Source organism: Sinocyclocheilus rhinocerous, unplaced genomic scaffold, assembly GCF_001515625.1.
Source record: "Sinocyclocheilus rhinocerous isolate Xijiao unplaced genomic scaffold, SAMN03320098_v1.1 scaffold1829, whole genome shotgun sequence".
Taxonomy (NCBI): domain Eukaryota; kingdom Metazoa; phylum Chordata; class Actinopteri; order Cypriniformes; family Cyprinidae; genus Sinocyclocheilus; species Sinocyclocheilus rhinocerous.
The window spans coordinates 643060-657563 of NW_015650027.1; the positions used below are offsets into that span (position 1 = coordinate 643060).

At 36.5% G+C, this 14504-nt stretch overlaps 1 protein-coding gene across 1 annotated transcript in view; it reads left to right on the plus strand.

The window, feature by feature from the left end:
* The first annotated feature begins 2955 nt into the window (after nucleotides 1-2955).
* Nucleotides 2956-14504, plus strand: part of LOC107711431 (rab11 family-interacting protein 2-like) — a 14625-nt gene continuing 3076 nt past the window's right edge. Inside the window, exons 1-5 of the mRNA XM_016516420.1 lie at nucleotides 2956-3192; nucleotides 4189-4723; nucleotides 8164-8573; nucleotides 8859-9189; nucleotides 11202-11298. Coding sequence (XP_016371906.1) covers nucleotides 4371-4723; nucleotides 8164-8573; nucleotides 8859-9189; nucleotides 11202-11298 — 1191 coding nt within the window. The 5' untranslated portion in view covers nucleotides 2956-3192; nucleotides 4189-4370. The remainder of the gene's footprint in view (nucleotides 3193-4188; nucleotides 4724-8163; nucleotides 8574-8858; nucleotides 9190-11201; nucleotides 11299-14504) is intronic.

Here is a 14504-nt window from a genome sequence, read left to right on the forward strand (position 1 = left end):
TTATGACTTGATGGATTTTTTTCCCTTTATATACTCTATCAGAGGAGAACAATAAAAGGAAGCAGGTGCGGTTGGAATGTAGAGCCTTTCATGTTTTTATCCCACTCCAGAGGCACACGGGCGTATTTTGGTCTTAGAAGGTAATACATGAAAGTGTCTAACAAATTGTCAAATTAAGGATTGGTGTCATGATCCCTGGTGGTGTCTCTTTACAGCCATGAGCCTCTTCCACCCCATGAGATTCTTTAGAACTGAACAGTGCAAAATTGAGAGCTAAATTTATGGAATGGAGAGGAAAAAACTTTATTCTTTCCTATATCTATCTTTATTTTGTCTCTGCCAGTGAAAATAGTTCCAAACAAAGCCACAACAGAAATGGTGTAACATTCAGTAGTGGTGTTTTTGATTATGACTACTATTATTTTTGCCATTTATTCAGATAGGATAGTTAGAAAGCTGACAAAAAGTAAAGTACATGGGATCGGAAAGGATCACAAGCGGAGGTTCGAAGTCAGGGTGAACTGAAGCGCAACAACATTCTTAAAAATAAAGGTTTCTAATTGGCATCTATGGGTCAATGGAGAACCTTTAGCATCCATGAGAACTTTTAATTGCACAAAAGGTTTATTTAAAAGGTTTATTTAAATATTCTTCACAAAGTTTTTATTAAGAGCTTTTCACTGATATATCTTTGGGGAGCCCAAAATGGTTCTGTTATGGCATTGCTGAGAAAACACGAGTGTTGGCTGCATGTCGAAGCACTTCCCACAAGACAGTGTTGCAGTGTTTTGTTTCTGAATGAGTAAATGATTCAGTGACTCATTCATAAAGACAGTCACTTCTTGCATTCCTGAATAAATCTGTGTTTTTGAAAGAATTGGTTGAGTGAATCATTTAATGACTCACTCATAAACACAGTAGCTTTAGTTCTTGAATGAATTAGCGTTTTTGAACAAATCATTTCAGTGAATGATTCAATTGGCTCACTCGTTATAAAGATTTATCGCCACCTACTGACATAACAATGTAACCTGCAGAAAGAGCAGATGAAAAAAAGTCCACCACTAATATCAGAATCAGAATCAGAATGAGCTTTATTGCCAGGTATGTTTACACATACGAGGAATTTGTTTTCGTGACAGAAGCTTCCACAGTGTAACAGAATGACAGTGACAGAACAAAAAACACAGATAATAAAATATAAAAAATAGAACAAGTAAATAAGGAATAAAAATATATAAATATCAGCGTCGGCGCCATCTTCGATCAGAGACTATCTGTAATATACAGATAGTCTGTCTGCAGTGCGTAAAAATAAACAGCGGAGTGATACAAACAAGGAACAACTATATACATACATAAATTAAACATTGTTTCATTGGTCCGTGAAAAGACCATACAGCTATCTTCAGGGAGATTCTTCTGCTCTGGTTCCTCAGCTGTTTCCTGGTGTTTGCAGTGAGGCTTAACTCGAAATGGCACATAGAAGGGCCCCTCCGCAGTTTAAGCTGTCTTAAATGCATTTTATATGACCTAATATTTCACCACACCAGGCCCATTTTCATCCTGAGATACACTGCAGATACGAGTTATAATCTATGTGTGACGAATGTGCCAGACTCATGCCTCTGACTCTGGTATGTACACAACACTCTGCGGTTATGGCAGGCTGATGGGGATAAGGAGAGAGAAAGAGAATAAAATGAAAGAGCATGTGTGTTTGGTTAAGATGTACCTGTCAACTGGGATGACACACATGTCTGTACTCATTTAAATGAATCTCTTATCAGTACCTCAATGTCCCCACTCAAGAAACATTGACAGACGGTATGTTAACATGTTTGGTTGGTTTAGTTTTGTCAAGAGCCTCCAATAGACATTTATTGACTTTATTGAGTGGACATTATAAGAATCCCAGATAGCCTGCATGGGACTCCATTCACTATTTCAGAGAGGAGATTTTGATCTTCCTTCTACATTTTATTTGTTTTCCACAATTTATGCAGCTTTTGTTAAATTGGATTCTCTGTTTCCATTCTGAAGTAATTAACCTTCTGATGCATTAATTATATATGCTATAATTATACATTTTTCCATTATGTTAGGCTATGTGACCCTGGACCACAAAACCAGTCATAAGTGTCAATTTTTTTAAATTGACATTTGCATATCATATTATTATATTATATTTGAAAGCTAAATAAATAAGATTTCCATTGATGTATAGTTTGTTAGGATAGGACAATATTTGGCTGAGATACAACAATTTGAAAATCTGGAAGTTGAGGGTGCAAAAAAAATCAAAATATTGAGAAAATCGCCTTTAAAGTTGTCCAAATGAAATTCTTAGCAATGCATATTAGGCTACTAATCAAAAATTACATTTTGATATATTTACAGTAGGACATTTACAAAATATCCTCATGGAACATGATCTTTACTTAATAATGATTTTTGGCATAAAAGAAAAATCGATCATTTTGACCCATACAATGTATTATTGGCTTTTGCTACAAATATGCCTGTGCTACTTATGACTGGTTTTGTGGTCCATGGTCACATATAGGCTATATTTAATACAGCCCTTTTTTCATTCTTTTTTCCCCCATTGCTATTACTGATGAGTGACCTGCTAATAAAAATAAAAACGAATACTATTGATTATGTACTACATGATTTTATATATAGGTCATTTATATGAAACATTTATCCAAGTTATCTAAAAATGTATCATGTAAGGTTACTCGTGTTTTATAATTAATTGTTTGACCCATTTTTTTATTATTCTAAATAGCAATGCAATGTTTTACAAACAGGCTGTTTATTACTTTCCTGTTTCTTTTTCTCGACAAAACTAACAACAAAAGGGAAACGAACTGCTCAAACTCTCATAAGCCTCACAGTCATTCGAATCCCAGGAACAGCGCCAGGCGCGCGCCGATCAAATCCTGTGTTTCCACGGCAACAGAGGAGGAGTTTGCACTTCGACCCGTGACCACAGCGGCGGAAATGAGGAACTAGGAAGTCGACTTCAGGGCTGATGTGGATTGGAATACCACACATTTGTTTAAGATGAATTAGTGTCGCTTACAGCAATTTATTCATTTTCATTCACCACAGATACCGATTGGCATAAGCGGTCATCCCACATGCAGTGGCGACGCTAGCTTGTTCGAGAAAGATGCTTCAGAGGTAAATATCAGAGGCTTGTGCTGTATGACTGTTTGACAGCAGCAGTAACTGTGGGTAATGAAGCCAGCAGTGAAGCTTCTAATTGAATTAAATAAGGGAAGACCGCGGAGTGTTTTTTCTTTTTCTTTTTTCCATTAAATACTGGTTGAGTTTAACCCATGACCACCCTTCCTGAGGTAAAAGTAAAAGTTGTAAATGTCGGTGTTTTGAGATATAAAATATTTACAGAGCAAAATAGGCCTAACGTTAAATGAAATTAGATAAATAGCAATAATCCTTATTAACATCAACAATATAATAATAATATCCTAGTAAAATTGTATGTCTTGATTATAAATTGAATGTTAAATGATAAAACTGGTGTTCATTTGAATCACCAGCTTCTATACAGTATAAGTCTCGCACTTTTTCATACATAAAAAAATAATAATAGTGCGACGTTGTATAAGCTACATAGATAATTTTCTTTTATTTTCTGAATGACAGTGTTTTTATATGTTTACCATTTTTAATTAAACATTTTAAAATTAAATTAGGGTTATTGGACATAGTTAATATTTTGAACAATTTGATTACCACAATAAATTCATGGACATTTTTATAACATGTTTTCAAATTAAGTTACAGTCCATCCCAGTAGTGTAAGTTGTAACAACAGCAATATATGTAATTGACATTAATTTATGCAGTTTACTATTTGTGTTAAACTACTTTAATTTTCAACAAATACATATGTGAATAATATATGTAAGTTTTAGATACATATAGCAAAAAATATAGTGACTCCCTGGTCACCATGGTAAAATTGGTCAGAAAGAAAAAATCACTTTCCCCAAAACACTTTTATTTTAAACAACAATTTAACTTTTTAAGTTTGTTGCATTGTTAAAGTCACTCGTTTTTAAGTTACAATTGTTATTTCTGTGTCATTTGTAATATGAATTTAAGTTTTAATATTATTTTTCTGAGACTGTTTTTTCTTCTTCTTTGGTTTAGGTGACCTAAATTGGAGTGGGGTGAATGTGTGGGGTGTTTGCGGAGAGTAACTTTTGATTTTTATGTACTCTTGGTCGCTCATTTCCTGTGATTAGAAGCTAAACAAAATGCCTCGGCCAAATTGAAATAATACACTTATCATTTCACACACCAAAATCCATAATTTTACACTTGAAGTCATCATGTCATTGGGCGAACAGTCACAGAAGTGGTTTCCAACTCACGTCCAAGCCACTGTTCTTCAAGCCACAGACCTGCAACCAAAGGGCAAGAATGGCACCAACGATGCCTACACCATCATCCAGCTGGGCAAAGAAAAGTACTCCACATCAGTGTCGGAGAAGACCCTCAGCCCGGTGTGGAGGGAAGAGGCTTCATTTGAACTGCCAGGGCTGCTGATGGAGAGCAATCCAGAGGTGTATGAGCTGTGCCTCACAGTCATGCACAGGTCCCTGGTTGGATTGGATAAGTTTCTGGGCCAAAAAATCATCAACTTAAATGAGATATTTGACAACAAGGAACGGAGGAAAACTGAGTGAGTTAAATATTTCATTCATTTTTGATGCCTGATCTTTTAAAGATCTATCAAAAGTCTTGTAGAACTATACAAATGTAGCACTCTTTCAAATAAGCAGAAGTGCAACTTAAAAGAGGAACCAAACACTAAATGTCTTCTCCTCTTTTGGTGTTACAGTTAAGAAATTTTGTTTAAATTGTATTTATGCAATCCTCAAGATTCTTTTAAATCACAGGCCTTTCTTCTCTCTCTCTCTCTCTTTTCTTTTTAACTAGAATTTTTGATTATTTAAGAGCAGACCTCAAAGTCTCGCTCTGACATAACATCCTACATAGACCCCTGTGTTTAATGCTTGTCAGCATTTTGAAGCCAAGTCAGTTAATAGTACTCAAAGTATAACATGATGGAAGGTTTTGAACGACATGGGCTATTCTTAACTTCTGTAACTATTAGTGATGCAGTTTCATTTGAAGTAATCCTCTGACGTAACCCTGTCTTTGTTTTTAAAACCTGTCATCTGAGTTTTAAATGTCTATGAACATGCCATTGCTGTGCATTACTATAGAAGGGCAGCCATCTCATGCAGGCCAGTTTGTTCTGGTATGAAACTCCGATAAAGGCCTTTTGACTCCATGCAGTTTGAGTCACAATCATGTGGCAGATGAACAGGTCTAGTGAGGATGATTATCATGTGTGCTATTATATTTTCCTCTCTGTTTGTCAGGCCCTGGTGACTAACAGGTGTGTTCTTCTGACTTCCTCTAATGTTATTGTCAGGTGTGACAGAGACTACTTTCTGTAACTAAATGTCAAGACTACTTCATAAGAGAGACAATATTTCCTGATTTCACTTTTTTGGGCATGAGACTAGCATGGTTATTTGAGTATTATGAGAGAAACAAGTATGGCTAGTTGCAGTAGAAAGGGCAGTGCCAATGTCTTGCATACCTGGCATTAATGAATGCGGTAAATGACAGAAATCAATTACAAAAAGGTCGTTTTTAAGAATACTGAAATTTGCTTTTTATTTACATGTAAGTAAGTTTTACACTGGAGATCCTCTCCTGTAATGCACAATTGGTACAATATCAGTTATAGGCTGATATTGGATGTATAGTCTATTTCATTGTGCATAATTATCGGCTTATTGGTATTTAGACTATTATTATCGATGCTTCCTTACTTTTCCTCCAAGCTTCTAATCATTGGCAATATGTCACAATCAGTGCAAGCATTATTTATTCAGCAATCCTGTGATATCACACCCTTGGGGTGAAGTTATGTACTGTAACCGGTTGCTAACATCACTGTTGACACTCGTGACACAAATCACTCTACCGACCTCGCATCTCCTGGAAAGACTCTCAGGGTTAGCAGTCCCCGTTGACTCTGTTCATGCAAGGGTTTCCTCTAACTGACGCAAGGGTACAAGAGTCCGTTTCGACATTGGAGTCGACAGGCCCTAATTATCGCACACCTGTGTTTGTTGATTGTACGGTGGTTCCCAGCGGCCCTCGCAGAGTGGGAGTATTGTGGTTCCAGGCAGAGGAAGATTTATCTTGGCCTTGAGTCCCATGTGAAGAACAGGGGCTGGCTGGCTTTCCACATGCCCAGATCAGAGCTCCCTCACTGGGCCTGAGACCAGGTAAACCCTCTTCCCTCGGATCTACAAGCTCCCCAGTGTGTGGATGGTCTTGGAAAGAAACATAATCACCATTCACTAGCTGTGCCATGATGGAAGAAGAGCACTCAGCAAGATGGCAGCCTGTGACGACCCCAGAGGGAAGTGTGTTCCGTTACTGAAGGAGTGTTTACAGTAGTGTTTGCATGAAAGAACTGTGTCTAGGTCGGAAGTGTTGAACTGCATTCTAGAGGGCTGCTTTGTGAGTCTACAGAGTGTCTTTTTAATTAGTGCTGAGGTCAAGAAAGGGCCCGAGTGATGTTTTACAAAAATAATGAGTCACATTCTACAAGTCTACATACAGATACACCAATAATTATTTTCATGTTAGGCCAGTATCAAATTTTTATATCATTCTGTCTTAATAAATTGCAAAATACTAAAATCAGTCAGTTTAAACAATGCAAGTTAGTACTACAAGTACATTTTGAGATTTGCTAAATATTATGTTTAACATAATTAACCTGTGCAATAAATATGCAATATTGGCTAATGTTGACTGACATCAATGAAAAAAAATCTGTAATTAACAATATCTTTTGGAAATAGGGTTTTCCACCATACATTTGGCTATGGTGGTGTAAAATGGTGTATGGCATCCGCTCACTGAACACATTGGCCCTGTATTAAATAAAAGTCTCTGTCTAGTATTTTACCTATGCCTTAAGTGTTCATGACCATCATTTCTAAATGAATGATCCTGCTCCAAGTGTCTTGAATTGCAGGAGCATCAGTATTCAGCCACTATTGAGATTCATGTGCCTCTGCTGAAATATTGTCCATTTCATAATCTCCAAATACCGGTATGAGCATCAATGAACAAAGGCCAGATTTGTGCAAATGCCACCTCCTTTTCACACAGTTACAGCATCAATCACATTACTTCCAGCAGAAAAAAAAAGAGTAAGAGGTTAAATAAACAGGAGCCGGGGAATGGCCTAGATGGGGGCGTATTACTTCACATTCTTTATGTGGCCCAAACCTTTGCAGTTACCAGGAAATTATGTTTATCCCTACTATAATATGCTTTCTCAGGAAGGGGGAAGGCTTTCAAATGGACTAAATGGACTATGCTGTGGATTTGTGTGAAGTGAAATTGGGTTTCTGGCCAGACAAACACATTGCCCCCATGTCGTTTTTGTATGAATTATACATACAGAGCAAAGCCTGAAAGAGAGTCTTCCCACCAAGGGGGGTTTCACAGAAAAGGAGAAGTGAAAGAGTGTGCGGTTTTCTCCTGCTTGTTTTTATCAAGCTGTGAAAGTACACTGGAACATCTGCAAATTACTGGTGCATGTACCACCAACCTAGCTGTTTTTAATAACACCTAAGAGGCCAACCACACTTGTGACACAACGGCCAAATATGTGTAGCTCTGTAGCAGCTGTGTTCAGAATTTAAATATGATTTGAATTTACAAACTTTTCAAACAGTTTTGTTTCTCAAATTACTCAAATTACTTATTTTTTTTGTGCAGAGATTGTGTTCACTGGAAAATTGGAAACTGGAAATTTCCAGTAAAAATCCAGTAAGTTAGCATCACCCCGATTCCCTCAACAAAAACAGATTTTTCCACTGACTTTTGGATTTTTACAGAAAATAAACTCTGTGAACAACAAAAGATGTGAAGAATCAATAAATAAAGTTGATTGAAAAATAAGTTGTATCCCAGTCCATCTAAGTGACATTTTAATTTCTTACTGTTATACCTGCCTTTCTGAATTTCTGACGTTTTATTAAATATATATACTTATACTTCATGTCGCTCTCTTGTCAGCTGGTACACGCTAGACTCACGGCCAGGTAAGAAGAGGAAAGACCGAGGCAAGATTCAAGTTAGCATTCAGTTCATGCGGAACAACATGACCGCCAGCATGTTCGATTTGTCTATGCGAGACAAACCCAGATCACCGTTCTCCAAGCTCAAGGAAAAGATGAAGGGTCGCAAGCACAACGGTGCCTTTTCAGACACATCTTCCGCCATCCTTCCTCGCTCAGGACAGAGCGAGACTGATTCTCTGCCAGACCAGCACCCTCACCCTCACCCTCAGGCTGCACCTGAACCCAAGCCAAAACGCTCGCTGCTCACTGGGACGCAGAAACTTTCTGCTGCTCACTCCATGTCTGATCTGATAGGAACTCACTTCAGGCCCAAACTCGACTCCATGAACTCTATTGAGGAGAAAGGTGAGGATAAACAACCACTGTAGTCCCATTTAATCACTTAGTGAGTTAAAAGCTTAGGGGTCATTACTGATGTATTTTATTTTGTAGAATAAAAATGTGAAAATATCTTGAGCTTGTGTTATCCACAGACATTATTTCAAGCAACCAAAAACCCATTGCCTTCAGGATAATGAAACGTGCTAAAATGCTAACGCGTCTCTGGGTTTCGGCCTACAAAAATGCCTCATCCCTGCAGCGCTCTATGGAGAAGTGCTAAAGAAAATGTTCCATCTTTCTCATCCACAGGGGTTGCTGCATCTCACAGACACTCTCAGAGTGATGGATATGGTTGCCCAACCAGCGACGTTCCATGTGACCCCTTTTCCGACATCGGAGACAACATGCCTCAGAAATTCGCCACTCTCCCACGCAACCGCAATCCCTTCGAGGGAGATCAGGGGATGCTGTGGGGGGCAGAGAAGAGAGAGAAGAAGGTCGGTCTTCTGGGCAGAGTGACTGGGAAGAAGGAAGGAAAGAAAACGGCCGCTGGAAAGCGAACAGGAAGCTCTGGAGACCTGCGATCTCCAAACCCCTTTACCAGTGAAAGCAACCCTTTCCTCTCACACTACAGATCCAGGTATGACTAGTTTTTAGCCATTTTTTGTGCCTTTTATACGTTATAGCTACTTTAATCAAGCTTTCGTCTCACTTACTTGAGGTCAGATGCCATTAGCATTTATCAGTAATGTTTAATGAGGAAAAATAAATAAGAACAAAATTAAGTTGTAATAATATATGTAAAATATTTATTTGAATAAATGCTTAAGTATTATATTTAATTTAATTGTATTTAAATGCATTATGTGATGTATAATAGTATTATTCATTCAGCAATAATTGCTGAGGAACGTGTCTTCCATTAATTTTGCCTGTCATTTCCAACCTCTGCTCTTTTCTCAGTAGAGTTAGATGAGGACAGTCAAGCACTTAATGTTTATCAGAGAAAGTCTGTCATTAGGAAGACCTTATCAATGTCATTAGGCCCAATTCAGACTACAGGGTCCTGACCAAGCCACAGTAATGAGATCTGAACGAGAGATAGACCATTCAATTAACAATTTATCTGCCCGTAGCCTACCAGGCCATTCATCCTCTCCAGTTACTCTCTCATCTTAGATCACAGGTCTTCCAGGGGTCATAGGTTAGCTAAAAAGACATTTAACAAACCTGCTTAATGTTGTCTAGTATTTAAAAATCTGTGTGACCTTTCCACCGTTATAAACATAACCAGCATCCTTGATGGATCCCATCCATTCACAATACTTTGTCATTAAAAGATTGAAACACCACTCATAACAGTACGCCCATATAAGCATAAAGTCAGTTTATTTTCTTGCAAGTTGCAGTGGTGTATAATGGCTGTGGTATGGGTGGAAGAAATGTGTCAGCCGGTTGAATTTCCAAATTTCCTGTTATGATCAAAAAGAAAATTCAACATCAGACTATCTATATTATAACAGACAAACATTGTCACTGTATATAACTTATTCACTTGCTATGTGTATTTTTATTAAAATGTTGTTAAAAATATTAATTTTATATTATTTAAAAAAATGCTTTAGAATTTTTAATAATAATAATTTTATAAATATATTTATGCTACTAGATTGTCTAATCGACATTAGTAAATTGCATATAATATAAACTACTGTTCAAACGTTTGGGTTCAGTCAGATTTTTAAATTTTTTTTTTCAGAGAGAAATGATAACAGTAAGGGTCATTTAATTGATCAAAATTGACAGTAAAGAAATTAACAATGCTAAAATTCGATAGATCTACTTTAAATAAATGCTTTTTTCAGGCTTAATATACTCATCAAAGAGTCCTGAAAACACGGTTTCCACAAAAATATTAAGCAACATAACTGTTTTCAAAATTACTAATAATAGGATATGTTTCTTGAGAACTAAATCAGCATATTAGAATGATTTCTGAAGGATCATGTGACTATAAAGACTGGAGTAATGACTGCTGAAAATTCAGTTTTGCCATTACAGGAATAAATCACATTTTAATTTTATTTAGAAATAGAAAACAGTTATTTTAAATTGTAATATTATTTCACAATATTAGAGTTTTTACTGTATTTTTGATCAAATAAATGCAGCCTTGGTGAGCAGAATAGACTTCTTTCAAAAACTTTCCACCCCAAATTTTTTTAACGCTTAAATATATACGTGTACCGTCACTGTGGTATAAAATTGCTCATAATGTGATAAAAGATTTTGGTCTCACTGCCCACTTACTGAGTGCCGTAACTGGCTATAATGCCTTTGTTGTGGTCAGTGACCAATTGTTGAGAAATGAAAAGTAGACTTGCTGTTTGCGTGTGAGGGGGTGTTGAACCATTTCCTGACCCTCTGTCAGATAACTAAAAGTCAACTCAAATGTTATATTGAACTACTGCAGGCAAGTAGCAGTTGCATTAAAGGATGTGATGTGTTTCATGATAATGCTTGTTGTTGTCGACCAAGATTTCACCAATGTTAAATCGATTTGAATGTTAAATGAAGGGGTTTCCTGTAAGATGAAAGTGCATTTTATGTATTTATTGAAGTAACAGTTTTGTCTTTTTTCCTGTCTTGCAGTGACAACATGAGAAATCCCACTAGTACTGAGGACCTTACACAGAGATCCAAAACCTCTCCTGAAAAGAAGCACGGCATGAATAGTGCAAGAGAGCGTGTAAGTTCATTCCAAAGAAATAGTGTACACTGTATGTTTTTTTAAAAATATTTTACACTATTGTAATAAAGCTAAATTACGCTTGACCACACTAAATATAAGAATATTATTTTACATTTCTATACATTGCTGAAAAAAGGGTGTATTTTCACATTGTCACTGTCCAGTCTGTCCAGACACAGTTTGACCACATTTCTCATAAGTTTTCAAAACTTGCCCAAAGTTTTAATTGGTCATTTATTGCAGCCCTATTATACATGGAAGCCGTTGATGCTGATCTCTGACTGAGTATCACTTGTGGCGCTCTGGTTGGAGGGCTGTTTATCTAATTAACAGCTGAAATGGGTGGTCATCGTCTTTGATCTGCATGTAATTTGAAGTAGTGTGATGTTATTAATGCGCTTCCATTTCGTTAGCGAGCCATCTTGGACAGTATGTTCTCTCACTCAATAATTGGAAATCTAATCATTAATAATACGCAATTTGTCACTGGTCTAATTTTACACTATAGGTCAAACCACGGTCAGCGTTAAACGTGGAAAGGGGTCCTCTCTCACTTTGTCATAATTATACTGATTGTGATCGTCATCGTGTCCAGTGCGGAGTAACGCAACGGTCGCTTGCCTGCTGTGTGAGAATAGCCGCTGAAGTGATGTTGAAACTGGAGACGCGTTGCTGAAAATGGCTTTCCTCACCCATTTTTGAGGTTATGTTAACACTGCATCCGTGAAATAGTGTCTCTGGCACTCTAAGGCCTTAATTAAAGGATGGGGGGTGGGGGGAGAGTCTGCCGAGGCATTTCAAAGGACTTGGAGTTTTAGATTTTCAACGCAAAGGCCCTCATTAATGCCCATAATGAGACAACTGAAGAATGCCAAGTGGAAGTCTTATCTCTCCCACACTCTTGATTGCCTAAATCTGCTCATCAGCTGCTTGCCAGTTCATGGTCATTTCCTGGGCTCTTTTCCTGCCCCCGCTAGCTTGTGCCCTGGTGGTTTTGCTATTCATGCAACATCTCTTTCTCTAAATCTTCCTTTGATTCTGTGGTAGCTGTTCTATATGGCCAGAGAGAGTTGTTTTGGCTTGCGTTGACTGTTGACCAGCATTACCAAACGCTCAACTCAGCAAGCACACCTAAAAATGTATGAATGTTTATTGCATGCAAGTGGCATCAGCAAACAAATTTGGAAGGTGTTTTGAAATTGTGATAATTTTTTGTGGATGTATGAAGTCAGTTCCCTTCAGGTTCACTACAGGTGTAGTTTATCATATTGACTAGGAAAAAAATTCCACTACCAAAAATCATAACGCATCCAAATACTCTTTTACTTACATTTTTAACAATACATCATATTTTTAAACAATAGATTCATTCAGCAAATGTTTTGTTTGGAAAGTGTACATTTTCATTTAAAATAAATTCTGCTTGATTTTATATTTTGTTGTCTAATGCGATGACATTCACATGATTTACGTGTCTAAATACTTTTTAGGGCCACTGTATTTTTGCTTTAGTTTCTAGAATGGCAGTTTTATGGAGTAAAATTTGCTCTGCTGTTTCCTCAGGGGAAAAGGAGAAGGAATGTTTTGTTTTCATTACCGTAATCTAAGGAGGATAATCATAATCAAAGTGTCACATGTATGAACAGCTGTCCGATATGGTGGATCAAGTTCAAACCCAGAAGCAGTTCAGACTCTGAAGCTTCAGGTTAAATGTGTTGAGGCTTGCTCCTGCCAAGTATTATTTTCTTAACAAGTGCAATGTATGAATGCAGATTATTATTAATCTTCCATTTAGTATTATACATGTAAACACAGATAACTTTTATGGGTTATATATCATCACACAGGGCTGGTCCCTCAAAATATTCAGATGTCTTAAATTAACTTTTCAAAATTTGAGGCTGTAAAAAGTCTTAAATTAATATTGTTTTTGGAGGTATTAAATTTGAAAAATAGATTTTTTTTTTTCATACCGGTTGCCCAGTCCTAATAACTATTCACAGTTGAAGTAATCATACCGATGTTGTTTAAAGGTTTTAGTCCCCAGTTAAAACCTTATTTAATTACTTATATATTTATTATAATATTATAAAAGTATTAAGGTCTTAAATTTAATTCTTTAAACACAGAACCTTATCAGTGTAGATTTGGTGCAAGTACTTCATTTCTGGAGCTATTTGGATTGTTTGGTAATTAGATGAATTTCGGGTCTGTGTATTGTTGATGATGATTTTGGGTGGAAGTTTTATTGTAATTAATTAAGCATCAGTGATTAGACATGACTGAGTCATCCACTCATATTTTGACACCGCTGAAATGGATAAGCTCTCCAAGAGATTATATCAACTGACCGCATTTAGTGCTTGTTTTCACCTTGACAGCAGAAAGTGTGAATTTGTCAGACACTTGATAGCAGATGAGCAAATGTTTCTAAATTGCCGTTTCCTCAATATCATTGTGAAATCAGACGCAGACACTTCTCATGTCAACACATAATCGCTCTGCTTGAGAGAACTGAGGCTCGAGCATTTAGAGCAACACTTTTAATTAGGGATGCTCCAATCCGCCTTTTTCGCCTCCGATACGATTCCGATATCTAGGGTTCGGTATTGGCCGATACCGATCCGATACCAGTGAAGTTTTTTTTCCCTCATTTAAATAAATGTAGAATTTATATATCTCTGTGTGTGGAACTGATAATCATTCTTTCACAATCTACGAGATACAGACTACTTCACTATAAAGAAAAATAAAATAAACAAATATGAAAAAATATAGGCCTATGTATATTTATAATCTATGACAAAAATTTATCATAAACTAGGTTACTGGATAATTCGGCAGCAAAAGTTATTCAAGAAAAATCAGTGCACAATAATTTTAGAAATCCAAACATTTTGTGAAAAAACAATATTTTGTGGGAAACAAATAAGTGTTGCACTGAATATGGTAAAATGTTACACATTGCTATTTGTATTATAAAATCCATTCATTAAAAACATTCATGAATGTATTTATATATAAGTATATACTATAAAATAAAAATACATTTCTTTTAAATGTATAGCATATTTTTTAATAAGGCAACAACATATGATAGATACGATAGGACAAAACAAATACAGTGCAGCACGAACTGTTTTTATACAGTCAACCCTCAACGGTTATATATATATATATATATATATATATATATATATATA